The sequence below is a fragment of the Mytilus galloprovincialis genome, chromosome 14, assembly GCF_965363235.1.
Source record: "Mytilus galloprovincialis chromosome 14, xbMytGall1.hap1.1, whole genome shotgun sequence".
Taxonomy (NCBI): domain Eukaryota; kingdom Metazoa; phylum Mollusca; class Bivalvia; order Mytilida; family Mytilidae; genus Mytilus; species Mytilus galloprovincialis.
This window is the reverse complement of record NC_134851.1, coordinates 4461774-4483583: the sequence shown is the minus strand read 5'-3', so window position 1 is coordinate 4483583 and position 21810 is coordinate 4461774. Positions and strand designations below refer to the sequence as shown.

Below are 21810 nucleotides of genomic sequence, written 5' to 3'. Positions count from 1 at the left end.
CAAAAGATAGTCTGCACTTACCGTCTCCAACAGGGGCACTTGAATCAGACGTGCACACTCCAGATATACACCACTGTAATGAAATACTTAAAATGAATAATGATGTTGAGGATATTGATTAAAAGTTTTATTAGATACAGTCAAATCCAAATTTTTTTTTTTTTTTTTAATTCAGATCACATTAAAAAGAATTATCACTGTCTTAATTGGTAGATTTTGCATCATAAACCGTGCCTTCTAAGAAATATGTAAAATTGCATATGAATGTATTCGAAAACTACGTTTTAAGTGTAGTTGAAATCTAATCGTCATAATGCAATTAATTACATCTGAGCTATTATCCTAGGATAACTTTATTCCTAAGCCCTAAGTTCAGTAAACCATTTTCATTTTTTACTGACAATGATCTGAGGCCAAAAGTTAATTTCCCAATAAATCACATATAATATACCGTTGAAAGATTTACTGAGCTTTCCACAAATGTAAATGAACTTTTGTTCGTATTTTGTGGGCAAAATAGAATTAGAATATTGTTATTTGTTTAATTGAATTATCTTTCAAAAAAGATAATGATGCATACACTACCATATTGTGCTGTGCTTTTGTTACTATTCCCTATCTTGATAATTTCGATTGCGTCTGAAGTTAATTAACATGTGATTTGTACATAGTAGGAGACGCTTTCCCTATCCACGAAACATGTTACACTCAGTTTCCCCTCTTGTTTGTGTATGGATTTACGCGTTCTGAACATCGATCAACTACTGTTGGCACATCTCTACGGTAATGTTATATCTTTTAATGTTGCAAATGGAATTTTACACTGAACTCGTTGTCTTTTTGCAATTGGTATTCATGTGCTAATATATGTAACTGATTATTTAAATGTTTAATTCATTTTTTTGCAATAGTTCAAAGAAGAAAGACAATTGAAAAGTTACCTACTTGCAATTTGCGCCTATAACGTGTTAAGATATGATCATAATGACAAACCTTTTTGCCTATAACGTGCTAAGATATGATCATAATGACAAACCTTTTTGCCTATAACGTGCTAAGATATGATCATAATGACAAACCTTTTGATTTCCACAGAGTGTGAAGTCAGCACCACTATATTGGTAACACGTATTTGTATTTGGTTCAGCACAGTAAAGAGTTGTACATATTGAAGAATAATCTCCGTTGTAAAAAAACTGAAATAAAAATAATTATCATACACAGAACATTCGAAACATTAAGGTTTTTATACCACCAGGCTGTGTTTGGTGGTACATGGTACAACATTTCGTAGTTGTCGGTTGTTACTTGTCTTCAACTTTGTATTTTATTTACTCTTCCAACTGTTTTTGTTCGAGCGCCACGGATGAGATGTATTTAGACGGAACGCGCCTCTGTCGTACAGAGTAATTAGCCTGGTATATAATGAGTTTATACAATACAGAGCAATTCTTGCTAATATTAAGGTCTTAAATGTAATCGAGTTTTGAATTGTGTATTTTAACCAACTCAATTATAGCTGGAAGATGGGTTCTATCATTTTGAACGTGTAGTCAAATCTAAATTATATGTTCAACTAATGATATAAAATCAATTCCATAACACAGATATCCAAAATCAATCGTAATGTCTTGCCGTCTTTTTAAAATTCTACAAGATAAACGTTGACATTTTTGCTTCACCCCAATACAGATATTCAGAAAATTTCGTTGTTCAAATGTCCCAGATTAAGCCTTTAACTGCAGCGACGTATGTCTTGGAGAAGAGCATAGTTTCGGTTGGATATTTTCTTATTTGGGTTTTAACCTTTAAGTCTACGATACTCTATAGTCCAATATGTATAAAAGAGGACAAAAGTGCGGATTGCTACATTTACTATTGCTTTTATTCTTCACAATATAAGATTTTGCCGGAAATCGTATGCTCCCTTCTGATGATTTATGACAAAATCTCGAGAAAAAACGGACACATGAAAGGATTACTGCGCATACTCAAAAATAGAAAGTTAAGATTTATTAAAATGTGAACATCTAATATAATGTTTTCCTCCCGATGCAACGAACAATGTTCATGTGGTAGGTGTACACGAGACAAACATTCAAGAAAGATAAAGAGAAACATATATAATTAGACAAGACAAGACAAGACAAGTTTATTAAAACACTCAGGCACATATTGTGTGCAACAAGAGCAACATTATGTAGTATACAAAATAATAAATTTTAAATATAACTAATTAAAAGCTTACTGCTACAAATACAAAATCGCGTTTATATATTTATAAACTTATTTACAATATAGACTCACCCTACACATATGTGACCCTGTACCACGATGTTGTACACACTGCTGATCGGCATCATTGACCTGGCTTTGCGTTGTCGTGGTTGATAATGCAGTGGTAGTTGGTCCAGGGGTAGTGGTAGTTGTTGACATTGTTGGTCCGGGGGTTGTGGTTGTTGAAGACGTAGTTGGTCCGAGGGTAGTGGTAGTAGTTGTCGTTGTTGTTGACGTTGTTGTTGAGTCGGAGCAGGAATAACAACAAGATTGACCAACATATTGACAATAAAAAGCTTTATTTTCAGTAACCAAATCTACACATGTTCTTCCGTCGCTGTAGATTGCACCCTTTTTATCACCATATAGACAATTATCTAAATATTCAAATCATCGAAATTTTGACTGACAACCATGCTTGAATGCAATAAAGATACTTTTCAATTTCTATTTAAAAATGTTATTTTTTGAGTGTCTATCTGTAGATTTCTACATGTCGTTTATCTATCGCTCTTTTTGGAATTAGTTTTGTTTTTGTTTTTGTTTTCATTATTTGTATCTTCTTATCGATTTATGAGACTTGAACATCGATAAACTACCGTTGACTAAACTTAAAAAATATTTCTTTTGTTTGTATTAAAAGTTGTTCTATGAAGATTTAGTTCTATGATATATGTACTACCTATAGCGACATACAAATTCATTGTTCGATCAATAATTATTTGCAAGTGAATCTTGCAATCTGTGTGTGTGTGTGTGTGTGTGTGTTAACTTAATATGTGAGAAGTTGAATGATATTATTCTATAGAAATGGATGTTCAACATAATGTCGATCACGTATCTCGCCATTCGGAAAACCTTGACATTATACACTGAATGGTACCGGATCTACTGCGATTTGCCAATTGTCTTCTATCAAGTTACTATAACACATGGTGCGCGCATTACTAGTACGTTGTGAACGGATCGGACAAGCATGAATGTCCATTAACTCGAAGCAGACTGACAATATTTGAGCGATATTTATGACCGTTAGATTGTCAAAGAAGGCGTAAACATATAAAAAGTATGACAAAGATAAAAATTCATAGAAATAAAGCACACGTCAAGAAGCATAGGCTTTGTTTGTAAATCATGCCGGATGATATCAATAATATAAATGATTGCGACCAGAATTAAATTAAAAATTGCTTATTTGACATATATGGATGGCTATTTGAAATAAAAGAGGGACGAAAGATACCAAAGGGACAGTCAAACTCATAAATCTAAAACAAACTGACAACGCCATGGCTAAAAATGAAAAAGACAAACAGAAAAACAATAGTACACATGACACAACATAGAAAACTAAAGAATAAACAACACAAACCCCACCAAAAACTAGGGGTGATCTCAGGTGCTCCGGAAGGGTAAGCTAACTTGATTGTGTTTGATAACATATTGTATAATATGACACTATTATTTCAAAAGATTGTTCAAATTAGAACTTTGTAAAACAAAATAAACATGGATTTGACATAATTCAATGGGAAACAATTTTCAAGTATCAATTTAAAGTAACCTTTTAAATATCTTTTAAAAAAATAGAAAATTCGAGCTGATTTTTTGCATTTCTTTGTTTTTTTCTTGAGATGTCAAATCGTATGAATCATATTGCTATCGTTTAATATCAATATCGTGTAATATCAATAACTTACCATCTCCAGCCGGAGCGTTGACATCAGATACACATACTCCAGTTTTGCACCACTACATATAATAAATTAAATATATGTGTAACTATAGCATCATTTAACTTTTGCAAAAACCTGCTCTCAAGAATGAAATTTACATTTCTAGCAATCAGACTAATTCATTAAAAGTCGAACATGTTAATATACAATTACGGAATTAGAATGTTAATAACGATATCAATTTAACTGCACCAATTGAGCATTTCGACAATTCATACCTCTTCGCTGATGATTGAGGGCATGTTATTTGAAAATCCATAATCTAATACAAGGAGCTAATAAAACAAAAACAGACCTGCATGTAAAGCCAAACCCGGATACAAAATACAAACTTTGCATGAGGAAGATACTTTCCTCAATGTGAAATGATTTCCCAAGTTTCATAACAGCAAATGATAACACAATAATTTCTATTTTATTTTGCTAGGAGCTGATACATGTATAACCTAAAAGAACTACATATAAAGCCGAATCCGAATAAGAATCTAAAGTTTTATAACAACTAATTATGATTAAAAAAGTACGAAATACTGGCTACTGGGCTGGTGATTTCCTTGGGAATGGTGGATATCACTTGCAGAAGGTCGTACATTTACTTACGAGAAGTTTTGAATTACAGTTTTATGACAAAAAAGGGGTATGTTTTTTATGCAATATATTTGTAAACTTAAGTGTTCTTTTATTTTTTAACATTTTTGACAATTGATGAATAAAATTAACACGTATATGCAATTACTGATAATTGTTTGATTATGTTTATTTAATGAATAACATGCAACAATAGATTGTACAACAGGGAAGACCACGAAGGAACATTTTTTTTTCATGGCTATTTGATTTCGTGGTTTTGTAAAGTATGCATACAAGCTTATATAAAATTTACACTTCGTGGAACATATAAATTCATTTTTTTGACACGAAATCCACGAAAATTAGTATCCAACGAATAATAATGAATCCACAGTATGTTTTAAATGAATAATGATCACACAAATTTACAAATGAACAAAATTGTGTAATCTTATTCTGACAGGTGCTCTACAACATTTAGCAAAGCAACGAGTCCCTCACTCTCGCCAGCCCAATAGTCAGCACTTCTTCGTTGACATGAATTATAATTGATCTGGTCATAATTATAAATTAACTGTTTACAATACTTTGAATTTATCTACCCCAGGAACAGATATAATCTTAGCTGTATTTGGCAGAACTATTCAGCATTTTGGTTCTTCAATTCGGTTCTTTATTTTGCCTTGTTAACTTTATTTTATTCAAGCGTTACTGATAAGTCTTTTGTAGCAGAAATTTAACGTGTGATATTTTTTGTATAAATGAGTTTAATTTTGCATTGATCTTACTTAAAAAAAGTTATAGATGTTCTCTTTTGCAATGTTCACTTGAAAACACGCATTTATTTAAACGTTGTTTCCATAATATAAGGGTTTTAAATTTAACATGTGGTATTTCACATGAATATAGAAACAAAGGCTTGAGTGAATGGTGTTTAATCATAGGCGTTGTTCTATTTGCTTAGCACTTACTAGCCTTAAATTTTTATAACAAACAAATTAAAATAAAAATATTTTGAAATATAAACGTTAGTTTTATTTTCTTTTGATTTGTAAACTATAAAAGAACATTTTGATATAAACCTGAACCAAAGGTTATTCATGCTGTTGTTACAACATATTAAGTATATATTGTTGTTTAAGATTTCGAAAAATTTATAAGCAAATACAATATTAAAGGTCCTAGTTTTATCTTTATTCCGATATTTATGTAACAGTAGACGATTTTAAAAGATAGCATAAAAAGTGGATTATGTAAAACGTTTACTTTTGTCATTAGGATACCCACCTGGTACAATGTATGTAAAAACTATACATATTGATAAACGATTGATTATTTTGTAAAAATGGAAGGTCACAAATGAAGTAAAATGACGGGTCATCACATGGTCCCATTATAATATACGGTATCCCCCTCGTGCAGAACTCGGATTCATTATTCATTGACCGTGTCTTGTTAATATACTTTTGATTCTTTACGGTCATATCTGTATTAGGTTTTGGATTTTCAAATATTTTGTCGTAAGCATCATTAAATAGACAGATGCGAAAAAGATGGTATCGTTTAAAGTTAACAAAAGTCAAAATTAAAAAAAAATCAAAAAAATCTAATGTTTGCATAGGCTATTTTTAGCAATAACGGTAAATCGAGCGATATATAGTTGTTCAAAATAATTGGTGAATATCGAGTGGTCTTTTTCACATAAAATTATATTTAGGATAAAATCGTTAAGCTTTCACCTCGCGTAAGTGTGTTCGTTACGAATCAGGGACAAGTAAAACGTGAAATAAGACCCACGAAAAGTCGTAGTCATAGAAATCGCTTAATAGACCCTTTAACATTATCATAACATTAGTTAGGATAAATAAAATGGTCTATAAATATATAAATATAGCAATCCGGCACACCTAGGCAGATTTAAGTGCAAATGTAAGATATCGGAATCCTGAAAGATTATCAATTGTATATGTAAAATGCAATGTTTTCATGAAAGCGCCAAAATTCCGAAATGTAATTTCTACCATTTAATATATATATGATAAAAACATTGAAAAGGTAACAATTTGCATTTTCTTTACGAACTGTTGAGTGTTAGTATCTCGTTTATTTTTTACTAATATAGCAGAACTAATCATTAATAACACTATTGCGTGGATTGCGTGATACTTACCCTCCAGACATGGAATTCCCTACCAAAAGACATGCATATTTTCCATTGAGTTCAAATGTGGTAATTTTAAAACCATAAATTTACAACCCTCGAACCAACGGTGTATTTACAAATCAAGAAAATTGGTACTAACGTTTTAAGGTTACCTTGCATATTATTTAGCATATCTAAATTATAACTGTGCTGAGGTAACATTGCCTACTATACTTTTTTATGAACGTAACTTGGATATCAATGTATTTGACTCAGGTGCATGCCATACCTACGATTTAAGAGCAGGTCCTTCATACCTTTCATGTGGTCTGTACAGAGTAAAGGAATCAAGTGACTATTTAATTACTACATACCTTTTTATTACCACAAAGAGTTCCATCACCTCCTATATTAGTATTACAGTAACCGTTGCCAGATGGGTCTGCACACCATAACACCGTACACACAGTAGAAAAATCACCACTATAGCGATCCTGAAAATAGTTTGTGTAAGTAAAATTGAGAATGGAAATGGGGAATGTGTCAAAGAGACAACAACCCGACCATAGAGAAGACAACAACCGAAGGCCATCAATGGGTCTTCAATGCAGCGAGAAACTACCGCACCCGTACACGTCCTTCAGCTGGCCCCTAAACAAATATGTATACTAGTTCAGTGATAATGGAAGTCATACTAAACTCCGAATTATACACAAGAAACTAAAATAACAAATAATACAAGACTAACAAAGGCCAGAGGATCCTAACTTGGGACAGGCGCAAAATTGCGGCGGGGTTAAACATGTTTTTTTTAGATCTCAACCCTCCCCTTATAACTTTAGCCAGTGTAGAAAAACCAAACGCACAACAATACGCACAGTAAAACTCAGTTTAAGAAAAGTCCGAGTCCGATGTGTAACCTTGTTTTCATTCAACCTTTTTAAAATACAAATTACACAAATCAATTTTTAAAGTGAAAAATAACAGTTGAACTGAGGTGTTTTAGATAGAATGTAATTATATTACATCCCCTTGTCAAATTTATAGATTTCTCTTTTCAAATTCCTTATAAAAACGTATTAAGCTACAATTTAAAAGTTGTATTTTCTGGGGATATCAGATTATTTTTTTGGGAACCAGCATGGTAATTTTAAGGTAAAGGTTCTTGATCTCTTCTTTATATGACATAGTGTTGATGTAAGTCCTTTGATAGTTTATTTCATTTACAACTTTTCGAAAACTTTAAGAGTTTGAAGTTTGCTCGTCCGAGAACTAAACCCCTTGAGTCCGAAAAACATGTATGGTCGGAGCCTAATATAGGGTAGTGGCATATATCGATTCAACCTACACTGCAGAAAAATGATCCACTTCCACGTATCTGTACACATTGTTCATCTGCTGAAAATACTTGTCCTGCTAGCTGTTGGTCATAAGGTGTTAGTCCTGTAGGGTCAAATCCTGAACTTAATGTCTTCATACAATTATTTCCCACTCTGTAATATAGACTTATCTTTATTCATTGTCGACATTAAAATCATAAGAAATAGTCTCACGGTTTAATTTAAAGGGGACTAATATAATTCTTTATGGGTGTGCTTCAACAGATTCATTCATAAGAGAAAATTATATTCCTCCCAAACCAGCTTTTAAATTCCCATATTGAGCAAAAAGTCTTCTTTCGTATTCCAATTTTGGAGTGCTTGATGAGGCAATATATAATATATTTCCTTTAAAAGAGGGACGCAAGATACCAAAGGGACAGTCAAACTCATTAATCTAAAACAAACTGACAACGCCATGGCTAAAAATGAAAAAGACAAACAAACAACAGCACACACGACACAACATAGAAAACTAAAGAATAAACAATACGAACCCCACCAAAAAACTAGGGGTGATCTCAGGTGCTCCGGAAGGGTAAGCAGATCCTGCTCCGCAAGTTATTTTTATTATACGTTGCAGTTTAAATTGTTTTAATACAGTCCTAAAACTATTGTCAACTAAGTTCTTTATAGTGACCTGTGTTCTTGTTTGTTACGATTATTGGATCTTATTAGAACTAATGAATCAAAGAAAATCATTTATATACCACAAAAAAAATTGATATCAAAAATTGAAAATGAAAAGCGTATCTAGAAAAAACCCATAAAACTAATGTACAAAAAAGAAGAATGTTACCGAGGACACGAATGGCCCCGCTCAAGCTTTGTGATTAGCCAAGTTAAAAAGGGGCATAACTCTAAAAACGGTAAATGACTCACTGCCCAAATTCGAACACTGTCTGGAATTTTTGGTTCTTTGCATTGTGTACGAGTTTCATAAATCTGCATACATGCGGCAAACTAAAGTTAGAGTGCGGAAACAAAAATGAGACGGACGGAAGGACTGACGGTCAAGGGTAACACTTAGTTTTCCCGTCGCCTCCGACAAGGGCATTAAACTTGAGATAAGACAAATGCAATAAAAAGGTGAATTAGCTGTCAAAGACTACTTTACAACCCATGGCTTTCAATGGGGTTGGTATTACTCAATTTGTAGCCTTCTTGTCTTTCCGTCTGTCCTATTTTGGTAATGGTTGTTTTTGTAACACTTAGGAAGATATTTTACGTTGTTTTAAGTAGAAATTTAAACAAAGACCGAACTGTCAAAAAGCTGACATGCTGGTACAAAATGTAAGTACAATTTGAAATAATTTTTGTCTAAACGAAATGATAGACAAAAAATAATCGAAATACAAATAATTACTTACGAATCCAATGAATTTGTGATGTAAGTCGTAAAATAAGAAGTAGAACATGTTGAAAATATCCATGGGTGTGTAGCGGTAGCTGCGTCGGTTTGTGGACTGACCCCAGACGCCATGATATAGGCATCACTACCACTACAGGCATTTCCTTCGCCGTCATGTTCTGCACTTAAACTGTAATACACAAAAATACACGTAGAATTGTTTGGAGCTAAAGCGCTTCCATAAACACGAACTCAAAACAAAAGGAATTCACATCTAACAAAGAATCACTTTATTAAACATGTTAAATACCGAACAATTGTGGAGTAATGAAAAAATAATCATTTGCACATGTGTAGCAGGATTTTCTTACACTTTCGAAGCACCTGAAATCACGCCTGTTTTTGTCATTGAATGGTGTTCCTTGGTCTTTCGATTCTATATTGTGTTTTGTGTTCTGTTGTTTGTCTTTTAATGTTTTTCGGTCTTTTTGCCTTGGCATTGTAAGTTAATTTTCGACTCATGAGTCTGAATATCCCCTTGGTATCTTACGCCTCTCTTTTGTCTTGGTTTATAAAACAACATAAATTAACACACATAGACCTTTTCGAATCTTTCACCGTTCAATTCTGCATCGGGAACATTTTTCAACAAGGTCACATAGTTCCGATGTATGCAACGAGAAATGGAGACTACAAGGAAGAATTTCAGCCAATCAGAAGACGTGTTATATCCAAAATTAAATTATTATTATATTTTACCAATGTCCCAATTCGTGTGCTGCCACTGATATGATAACAAAGTTGAATCCATCTTCCACAATAGATTGACTACTGGTAGTACAGACTCGACCTACGTATGCAAGTCCTGTAAAATATAAAATGTAAAATGAATTCAGGTTCGTCTGATATAGGGAAGTTGGAACAGATATATCATGTTCAGGATATTTGCCAAAAATACCATTCGAGAGAAGTAAAATTTTCTGAGCTTTTCAATTTGAGGTGAATTTCTTCTCAAGACAGTATAATTCGTTAAACACCTCCTAGACATGTTGTAAGAAGTGTTGAACAAATACAGCAGCATTTAATATAGCGCATAGTAATCAAGCGTATCCGGGAAGGGATACGTTATATTTGTTTTAAAATACCACGACAGAGAGGGTTAAAGAGAGATATGACTTTGTATATACACAAGTGGTATTGAAATATGAACAGAATCCATATGACAAAAAAAAACATACATAGAAAATGAAACGGCGTTTAACCGACCAAAATCGGGGATACTTAAAAAGGTGAAATCAAACACAATAATTATGACTTCGTTTCGTTGGGTATAACAATGTTATTTAACACCAGAAACTTTATATTTGTTCTTATGTACTAAGTTATTTCGATTTTTTATTAAATATTCAATTTTTACCTGCATTGCCGTTTGATCCACTAGCTGTTAGATCATACCTGTAAATTAAATACAATAATGTATGATTTAATACATGATGGTCAGGAAAAGTGGTCCTTCATTTCATTATTCTTTAGCGTTTTATACATTTTTTTCTATTCCTTATTTATTTTGAACTTTGTTCTATCTTCTTTATATTTCAGCACCCTTATATTCTCTATTGTTTAGTAGAAATTTACTCAGACTTTGTAATACGTCATCAGTGTCTGAGTAGAAAGTTGATGAAACAGGGGTATGTCAAAGAACGTCTCGTTCTTTTTCTAAAAAATTTCATCGGAAGGTACCAAGACCTTGTTGATAAATATTCCGTATCAACTTCTCAAATAATACACGATGGTCTTGATGTATAGATTCTTCGTACTGATGTTGTTTATCATCTTAACAACGTGTTTTATAGTTCTTTCATTTGTCTTTGTTCTATTATTAATATTACTTTTACTGTTTAATGGTTTCATGTGATTTCCGTTTCACGTGGCTCGGTACTTATACATCTCGTCAATGTGTTTGTATCGGCTTTCATTTTTTTGTGGTTTGTTTTGTATTTGCGACTTTTTGTATTTCTTTTGTTCTTATAACGTGACTCTGTACTTTAAAAGATCCCGTCAGTATGATATTGTTCTATTTATATGTCATTATGATATATTTCTATTATGAATTACAATATACGTTGAACCACAAACGTCAAAATCATTCAATCGCGTAGTGGAATTAACTATTTTTGGATTCTTATAAATTCTATATATAACTTTTGGACTGGTTTAAATCTCGGTCTATTTCTTAAATTTATTCTTACATACTTTTGATTTTTTAACCCTGTATGCTAACATTCCCATGAAAATTTTAAAATTATTTGTACGTACATTGAACGACAAATTTATGTGACGTATAAAATTTTCTGACGTCAGACACTCAAATCAATAAATGTGTTCGTAGATAGTAGATGTTTTTGTGTTCTGTTAAATTGTTCCTTTTAAAATTGTTAAACGATGATGACTGATGTACCATATTTTGACTATTATATTTATTGTGTCTGTTTATTTAACGCATCAATGTAAAAATATCGGAAATTGATGAGACTGTCATTAAAGTGAGAGGGTTAGCGCTATAGAACCAGGTTTAATCCACCATTTTCTACATTTGAAAATGCCTGTACCAAGTCAGGAATATGACAGTTTTTGTCCATTCGTTTTTGATGCGTTTTGTTATTTAATTTTGCCATGTGATTATGGACTTTCCCAATTGATCTTCCTCTAAGTACAGTATTTTTGTGATTTTACTTTTTACATGTTTTTTCCTATTTTTCTCTATTCTGTTAACCACACCAAGACCTTCATATATTTTGACCCCACGATTCTTGGTCATTACTGATAATCTTGCTTCAACAGACACAAATATCTTTTTATTTAACACGACACAAACAAAAGGGTTCTGTATTACTTTATTCTTTTCGTTTTTGACTTATTTTGCCCATTATTCTAAATTCTTTATATATAAGCATGCACTTTTTAATTCTCTATTTTTGTGGGGTCCATTATTTTCTTTTCTGTAAACCCCATCCATACCTTCAGCCAAGATAACAGTGATTATACATCATTAATACAAATGTTGCTTCAATGGTTCGTTTGTTTTCTAAGGTAGGGGAAACAATATCAGATACTAGACCAACAGTTACAGAATATTCCGCAACTATCTGTAATGCAGGAAAAGGGGGAAGAATCGCTGCTCTGTCGGGTTGTCTCCCCTTTCCCTCCAAAACGTTAATAAACCGCTTCAAAGATACATTTTGAATTACCATGCTTTAAAATTAGATACATGAACCTACCAAAAATAAAACAGCATATAAAATATATGACAGGGAGGTGTATTTTCAATGTGACAGGAACCCAATATCACAAACAAATGTTAGTTAAAATGACTGACCTCGTAAACAACATTGCGTGATCATGGCCTGGTAGACTGAATGGTGGGTTACGATTCCATGTCTGAAAGTTCTGCAGAGCAGTAGATGAATCTACTCGGTTCGGTGTAAATGATGTGACTTTTACTGTTTCCGTCCATGTAGCATCTGATGGAGTCTGAAAATAGGTGTATAAATATATGTATAAATATGGATTGAGGGTATTTTACTGTTTCCGTCCATGTAGCATCTGATGGAGTCTGAAAGTAGGTGTATAAATATATGTATAAATATGGATTGAGGGTATTTTACTGTTTCCGTCCATGTAGCATCTGATGGAGTCTGAAAGTAGGTGTATAAATATATGTATAAATATGGATTGAGGGTATTTTACTGTTCATCATCATCATCATCATCATCATCATCATCATCATCATCATCATCATCATCATCATCATCATCATCATCATCATCATCATCATCATCATCATCATCATCATCATCATCATCATCATCATCATCATCATCATCATCATCATCATCTCCTTTTTATTTTTCAGTATAGTTTAGGAATATTTATGTTGTTTGCATTATATAATGCATGCTCACATCAATTTGTATTGTTATATATGTTGTATTGTGGAGAATACTTTATAAGTATGTTTTACGAGTGTCTGATCCTTTTTACTTTGAGCAATTTAAAATATGTTTACACTAATAGAAAAGCGAATAATAGGCCAATACGGCAGACAAAAATTAATGGGTCAAACAATCTAGAATACCGAAAAAAAGGCCAAAAAAATAAAGAATTGAGAACAATTGGGTGATGAAATATAAAGAACAGAGAAAAATTAACAAAATTTATAAAGAATAGAGAAAATGGAATAAAACCATTTTAGAATAAAGAAATGACGGGCCTCCCTACTATGTTTCTATAGATATCAAAATTTGACCCCTCCCCCAACTCTCAAATAAGTTAAACATACTTGTGCAATAACTATACCAGCATAAACAATATCGATGGTGTATGATGATGTCTGTATATTCTTGTACATTCCATCCATCTGTAATAACAAATACTATAGGATTAAACACATTGCCAGAAAATATAATTCATTGGTAAGAGTTTGCGAATATGAGTCGAGCTAATTTTTCCTGTTTCATATTTATTTTCTTTATTTTCCATAAAAATCGAAATTGTTTGCACGCAACACCACAAAAACTCACTTTTGAAAACATATATTGCCTGCAATTTATTGGGCAACCTATTCTTTTTCATCTTGTTTTGGGCAAGATTGTCTTTTTCAGTTATTACCAAGTCAGATCCAAATTTAACTTGCAATGGGCGTTCCCGTTGACCCAGGACGGGATCATGTGACGATATTTTTATGTGATTCATACTTTCTACTAAACCAGAGCCGGATTTTGAACGCATACTTTCTACTTTTCATTGGAATCAAGCTCACGACTATCATTACAGAGGATCATGCACCTTAATAAACTCATTCAGAAATGAAAAAACAAAATAGCAATAGAATGTAAGTATATTTTTTTTTGACAAATTCAATTATTCCAAACAGATGCGTAATGTTGGCTTTTCTTAATCCAACAACTCTACTGGTTAGTTCCGAGATAGTCAGCTTTTCAATGTCTGATTTCATTTTACAAAAGTCATATGAAAACGTGTCCCTGTCTCGTATAATTTCTTTCTTTTTGCAGTAAAATTCACATTCATTATGAGCCAATTCATACGTTATAGGTATGAACATCTTATAATATATCTATATAATACTCACGCCAGTAATGACAAATGCATAGTACTGCCTTACTGATGTCAGAGCTTCTGTTTCTTTTTGTGATGTAGATGTCTGTGTACTTTGGTCATACCAACTGTAATAAACAAATATGGAGATAAGGTACTCAGGCGCAGATTTAGTCATTTCGAAAAGGGGGATCCAACCACCGGAACAACATGAAACGTTCACATTATTACAAAAAAAATAATCGAAAAAACGGTGGGATTCCTACCCCAGGCCCCCTTCTGTCCGCCAATAGTACTATTGGCTTTATTACAACTTACCAACTAAAAGTACATTGTGTACATATTATTTAGACAAAGATATTTTCAAAAAAGACCACAAAAAAACTTGGTTTACGCCAAGTAGTTTCTTATACAGTTTCTGATTTAAGAAGCAAACACTTTCTTTCCAATGAAAAAAATATAGTAATAAAAAAAAACTCATAACATATAATTTGACAGTACCCAAATTGCACCTATGTAGCAAAAAAAGCACCTGAAATCTGAAGTTTTTTCTAGACTAAACAATTTGTACTACTATAGTAATATGATTTGACATTATGCACGTCTTCCAATATCGATAAAAAAATATGTAGATATGCACAAAACTTTCAAGTACATATCAACAGATGAAGTATTCGCTGGAAAAAGTAAAATCTATGGAAACGACAAAAAAATCATCTTTTAAAAATGAGCACATAAATTATGTTACAAGAATCCACAGTAAGCTTGGACTAATGTCAAATTGTTCTAAATATTTGAAGAAATAAAACAAGACATCTGTTATACGATTTTAAAGGATGTGAATTTAAGCATGGATGCAATTTGGGTACTCCTCCTTATTGAATCATGGATCGTCTGGAGGTCGGTTCAATCCAATTTTTTCTATGATTCAATATGGATTCAAATTAAATTGATGGAATAATATAGTAAATAAGGATACATCTACAAAATAAACCAGGAATGGAAACGTTTGTCTGGATCATAAATAAACGTAGGTGAAAAAACTATTAGAAAAGGTGCAGTTTTGGTACCATCGCGTTAGGGGAAGGCATAAAATGATACCTTATGTCAAAGTTCTCTAGTTTAATGATTAAACATTTTATATTTATGCATAATGCATGTTTTAGGATAACAAATAACATTGTGTAAAACATTCAATGAAAATTACAAACATGTAAGGATTTGGATCCTTGTAAATATATACAAACCAACTTACTACTTATAAACAGCATAATCTACCACTATCAGTAACTCTAACTGGTGTAGTCCAGTAGCCCTTTTATGTCTGTGATTTCTGTTAGTAAATGTAGCTTGCTTTATTGTATCCGCTGCAAATAAAATCATATAGTCATATCTGTTTTATAATGGGACCAACTGTTAATTGGGGTGAAAATTATTTAAAATGGATGGTGTGGTTCTCTTTTTTCCTTTGTTATATAGATTAAACCGTTGGTTTTCCTGTTTGAATTGTTTTACACTAGTCCTTTTGGGGGTCCTTTATAGCTTTCTGTTCGGTGTGAGCCAAGGCTCCGTGTTGAAGGCCGTACTTTGACCTTTTTTCACATTGTGACTTCTATGGAGAGTTGTCTCATTGGCACTCGTACCACATCTTCTTATTTATAGATACATAAGTTTAAATATAGTACTTATGTATTATTTTTCTTGAAATTGATCTAGTCATATCTATAGAACAAACTTTTGACCAGAAAAACTACATTTTTGACGTTCAATGCAAACACAATTAAACCCCAACAATTAATTGAAATATATATAGTATCATCATCTTCATATGCATTGTGGAAAATATTGTTCTTCTATGGTGGTTGTGTGCATTGCGTCCGCAGCAAGCCATTGCAAGTTGCCAGGTAGGAGTCATGATTTGTATTTTTTGGTTGTTGTTTGTATAGTGTATAGATTGAGTGTGTTTGAATTGTTAGTTTGTACACCTGTCTAGGTTTTCTTTCCTTCTTTTATGGTTTGGTTGGGAATAATCTCCTTAAATAGCATATATCTCACCTTTTCCTAGAAAGTCGTTGAAGTCAATTTCAGGGATTTTTTCCTTCCTAATTTCGAAATGATTGAACCCAGACTTGAGCTTTGTGTATGTTTTATTTTTGGGAGTTTGGACGATATATTCCTCGCTACCCACATTGAAGGTTCCAAACTGTACAAATAGAAAGATAAACTTGCTGAAAACATTTCAACACTAGTTTTAAAATAATTTACACCGCAGAATTGGTAATATTCTGCTTTATTAAGTTATGAGCTGCGTGGGATAGAAATCATTATGCAAATGAATATCAATACATCAGCATTATGTTAACGGGTTGAAAAAATCTGTCTGTGTGTATAACTGTTTGAAAATTGAACTGTTATAAGAAAATCTACAAAACAAGTGCACGTATACATGTACCAATATTCATCTTTTATTTTGTATTTGAATGTTCCAATGAATGTATAGTACATGTATACGTGCACTTGCATAAGGTTGATGATTTCTATCCGACGTAGCTGATATTTTACCGTTGTATCAAAGACTCGGAAGTATGGGTATTGATTATTATCAAGTTGTTTTTAAATTTGATTATAATTTGAATCAAAACAAAATAAATTATGAGATATTGCACATTCTTCAGAATTTAAATCTGATACGAATTCCGTTGTAGCCATCTCATTGGAATACAGTTTCTGTGTCCACGCTTTGCTATATTTAGTCTTTTTCTTGTTAAATAAATAGATTATTCGAATGAGTACAGTATGATACAAAACAAATCAGTTATTTGCAAAGGAGCAGGTATTAACATATAAGTACACAAAAGGAGCAAATAATACAATTGTTTGTGTAGATAAGTTTTCATGATGCATTATGGATAGACACTTTACCAGATAAACTTCACAAAAAGGATGAAAAGTACATGTTATCCTATGATATATTTAATGGTTGCACATCTTTAACATGCGTATAAGATTGTTGGTTTCTGCATGATAGATATTGATTTCTATAGTCATAAATAAAAAAAACAACCCATTCCTTACCATATGCGTTTCTTTGAATTTGTCATATTGATATACAAACACTGCACCATGCGCTACATCTTGGTAAAAAATGGATTCCTGCAATCAGTTTAAAAACAGAGTGAAAGATTTAAAATTAAAAAAAAATTGCTCGCCTCAGCACAAGAAACAAATTGGAGGATTTGCAGGCTACATCAAATGGAACATTTTTCAAAACTTAAAAACAAAGAGAGTTTCTTAACTATAAGATAAAAGGGCTTTTCAAACAATTTCTTGTATTTAATCAACCTCATTAATGACGACCATTTGTGAGGATTTCGTTTTTCCGATAATTTCCTAACACAGATAAAGGCGAATGCAAAAAGGAAAATGTAGCATCAAAGCTTAATTCACGTCTGATTAACTAGTGGTTTCTTATCCCACCTTAAACAATTTTCTTACTTTTTAACATTGCCTAATATGGAGGTAATCCACAATGAATTTACTGACCGAATCGAAGTTGAGAAAGTCCATATTGCACACTTGAATTTGATTTCCTTTCGAAAATTTACAAGTGTTTGTGATTTCTCACGTCCCCCCTTTTTTATTTATTACATCGTTGCATTTTTCTGTTTGTTTCTTTCAATACAATGTAAGAAAAGTACAAATGTACAACAAAACATCAAAGTTATTTTGGTTTATTTGAGGTCTATTCAATAATTTCTTGAACAAATCTTTAAAAACATATGAATTTTAATGTTAAATATCGTTTGCTTAAATCTATTATCAAATTGATTTAAATGTAATACTACAACAATACCTGTAAAAATGAAAAATGTGCTTTTCAAAATTGTTAATCAAGTGGGCGAAAAAAGGACAGAAACGGAACAATAAAAAAAGACCAAATCTTTACGTACAATTTTGTCTTCTAAGTTGGTATATGTCACCGAGTGGCCTTTAAGGCTAAGTGTCGGTACTGACGTTCTAATGTTGTCATTCCGGGTCAAATGTAAGTTAAGATGCGACCTTGACAATGGCACATCAAGGTCGTATGTTTCTGGATGGTATTTGTCGTCTGTAGATCGTTTAGTTCTTCCTCCCTCTGTTATGTATATGTTTATGTATTCTACAAAGACAAAAAAAAATGCAATTAGATACAATGAATATTTGACTGATTGGTATTTAACGTCACTTTCAGAATTTCTGATTATTTCATGGTGACTAATTTTTATTGGTGGAGGACACCAGAGTACCGGGGAGAACAATCAAAGCAATTCAAGAAAGAAGTCGAATGCACCTGCCTCGTGTAGGACCCTAACCCACAAGCAGTGGGGACATGCTAGTGGTATATTAAAACCACTCGTCTATTATTACCCCTCAAAGATACAGTTTGATACAGAAATAACTTTTTTCATATGAATATCTCCTCCCATTTCTTAGCTGTTCTTTTGTTTTCTATATAGTTCTGTAATTGCAAAATTGTTCCTTTAAGTTAAATAAAAAAAAAGAAATTGGTTTAAAACTACATGTGGTCGTAAAAGAGGGCTGTATAATTGTTACTATTCAAACCAATTTCTCTGAAATGGAATGTAACGTCAGACTTCAACCATGTGGTCACAGTGACTGGTTTGTTTCAAAATGAATAATGGAATTATCATATTGAAAACCATTATGGTTTGAGATGGAATGAGAATGAGCAAAGTCTTGAATGTCTTGTAATAAACTTCGGATGATAGTTTTATTAATAAAAACAGCAAGTCAATGCGTAGTTATAAAGATATGGATGTAGTGAAAAGTAAAATAACAAAAATGTCAAACTCAGAAGAAAAATTAAAATTCCCTAATCAAATGGCAAAATCAAAAGCTCTAACAGATCAAATTTATGGATAACAACAGTCATACTCCTGACTTGTAAAACGCATGTTCTCATGTAGAAAATGGTGGATTACACCTTGTTTTATACATGTAGCTAGCTAAACTCTCACTTGTATGACAGTCGCATAAAATATCATTGATTTTACATTTACACGCTTGTAATTTGTTATGTTTACTTCCTGGTATATGGTAATAAATGTGACGAATGATTTATGACAATATCCAAAATCAGATGAAAAACATCAATGCAATTTACAATAAAATATTCAATTATCATTGCAAATGGCCTATACAGTCAAACGCGAATGACTTTATAAACGAACTTGGGAAAAAAACTAATGAAGTTTTATCCGCTAATTTTGATCGCACAACAATTGCCCAATTTACAATCTGATCAAAATTCAGACCTATAACAACTTGAGTACTCGTACATATTCTACGAGTATAATGAAATCAGAAATCTTTATCTTTATTAGAAAATCAAATTTGATAGCTCTACCATTCCCAAACGTATATGTAAGTTGCTTACAATGAATTAAGAAGATACTATAAAAAGTAAAATCCAAAAAATGCTGAACTCCGAGGATAATTCAAAACGGAAAATCTCTAATCAAATGATGAAACACTTGTACCAGGTTCTTTTCTGTGTGTTTTGCATTGTTGATAGTTTTTTGTTTCACTTCAGTGTGTCTGTTGTTTCGTTGTTTTTCCCTTATAGTTGATGCGTTTCCTTGGGTTTTAGTTTGTAACCCGAATTTGTTTTCTCTTAACATATTTATGATTTAGAACAGCGGTCTACTACTGCTGCCTTTATGTATGATAATAGTACATCAAATTCATATTAAACTTTGATTCAAAAAGATGATGGCAGTCATGCTGTTCTGAGTTTATTTATCATTATATAAACAAGTACGTGATTACCCTTGCTTCACCATGTGACGTTTGTCGACCTTGGACTGTTTTTGTGACATGACGATCTTTTTCACAAAACAAATCAAAGAAAAGAAAATAAAGTGCCTTTTTGTTAAGAAGACTGTTTACGGTTTACGCCCAATAGTAATAATAATAAAAAAAATAACAAGGAAAATGAAATTCAGGTGAGCTATTTAGGAAAAAAGTACTTCACTAAGAATGATTAAAATGTAATCAAATCAAATTCGGGCTTTCTATTATACATGTGCCACATTTTTACATTTATCTCTCATCAACTTTCTTTTTTATCGAATACTTAAAGCATGGATATCACTAGTCAACATTAGTTCAAAGTTTAGTTTGTTAAATGTAAAGTTCAAACTCGCTAATATTACTACTAAGTTCTTTAAAAATTGCTTTGCTTTAGTTAAAGATCCCTGGTATCTTTTGTTATTACTATTGTGTCTTTTGCAAATTTCTATGCTTTACTGCCTTCAAGAATGAGCAGATCTACACGGTAACGTAATCGGAATTTCAAAGTACATGTAATACAAAACAATTAAAAAATCTACCATCCTGATGTCAACCACAGCAATTAACGATAACAAATTATTGAACACTCAGCAATCAATGAATACATCTGGATTATAACAAACTCTTATCTTTGGACAGGCAACTGAATTATAAACCCCAATGAATACATCTGGATTATAACAAGCTGTTGTATTTGGACAGGCAACTGAATTATAAACCCCAATGAATACATCTGGATTATAACAAGCTCTTGTCTTTGGACAGGCAACTGAATTATAAACCCGGGTGATATAACAAGCTCTTGTCTTTGGACAGGCAACTGAATTATAAACCCCAATGAATACATCTGGATTATAACAAGCTGTTGTATTTGGACAGGCAACTGAATTATAAACCCCAATGAATACATCTCGATTATAACAAGCTCTTGTCTTTGGACAGGCAACTGAATTATAAATCCGGGTGATATAACAAGCTCTTGTCTTTGGACAGGCAACTGAATTATAAACCCCAATGAATACATCTGGATTATAACAGGCTCTTGTCGTTGGACAGGCAACTGAATTATAAACCCGGGTGATATAACAAGCTCTTGTCTTTGGACAGGCAACTGAATTATAAACCCCAATGAATACATCTGGATTATAACAAGCTTTTGTCATTGGACAGGCAACTGAATTATAAACCCCAATGAATACATCTGGATTATAACAAGCTCTTGTCTTTGGACAGGCAACTGAATTATAAACCCCAATGAATACATCTGGATTATAACAAGCTTTTGTCATTGGACAGGCAACTGAATTATAAACCCCAATGAATACATCTGGATTATAACAAGCTGTTGTATTTGGACAGGCAACTGAATTATAAACCCCAATGAAT

The 21810-nt window shown here is 32.4% G+C and overlaps 1 protein-coding gene across 1 annotated transcript in view; it reads right to left on the bottom strand.

Annotated features, from left to right (window-relative positions):
- Positions 1–21810, bottom strand: part of LOC143059484 (uncharacterized) — a 41773-nt gene that overhangs the window by 13332 nt on the left and 6631 nt on the right. Inside the window, exons 2-17 of the mRNA XM_076232988.1 lie at positions 18522–18730; positions 17647–17724; positions 16627–16774; positions 15827–15938; positions 14606–14699; positions 13796–13873; positions 12833–12987; positions 10874–10911; positions 10216–10321; positions 9476–9646; positions 8075–8219; positions 7101–7220; positions 3978–4029; positions 2308–2654; positions 1080–1196; positions 22–73 (exon numbers count right to left, since the gene is read on the bottom strand). Coding sequence (XP_076089103.1) covers positions 22–73; positions 1080–1196; positions 2308–2654; positions 3978–4029; positions 7101–7220; positions 8075–8219; positions 9476–9646; positions 10216–10321; positions 10874–10911; positions 12833–12987; positions 13796–13873; positions 14606–14699; positions 15827–15938; positions 16627–16774; positions 17647–17724; positions 18522–18730 — 2022 coding nt within the window. The remainder of the gene's footprint in view (positions 1–21; positions 74–1079; positions 1197–2307; positions 2655–3977; positions 4030–7100; positions 7221–8074; positions 8220–9475; positions 9647–10215; positions 10322–10873; positions 10912–12832; positions 12988–13795; positions 13874–14605; positions 14700–15826; positions 15939–16626; positions 16775–17646; positions 17725–18521; positions 18731–21810) is intronic.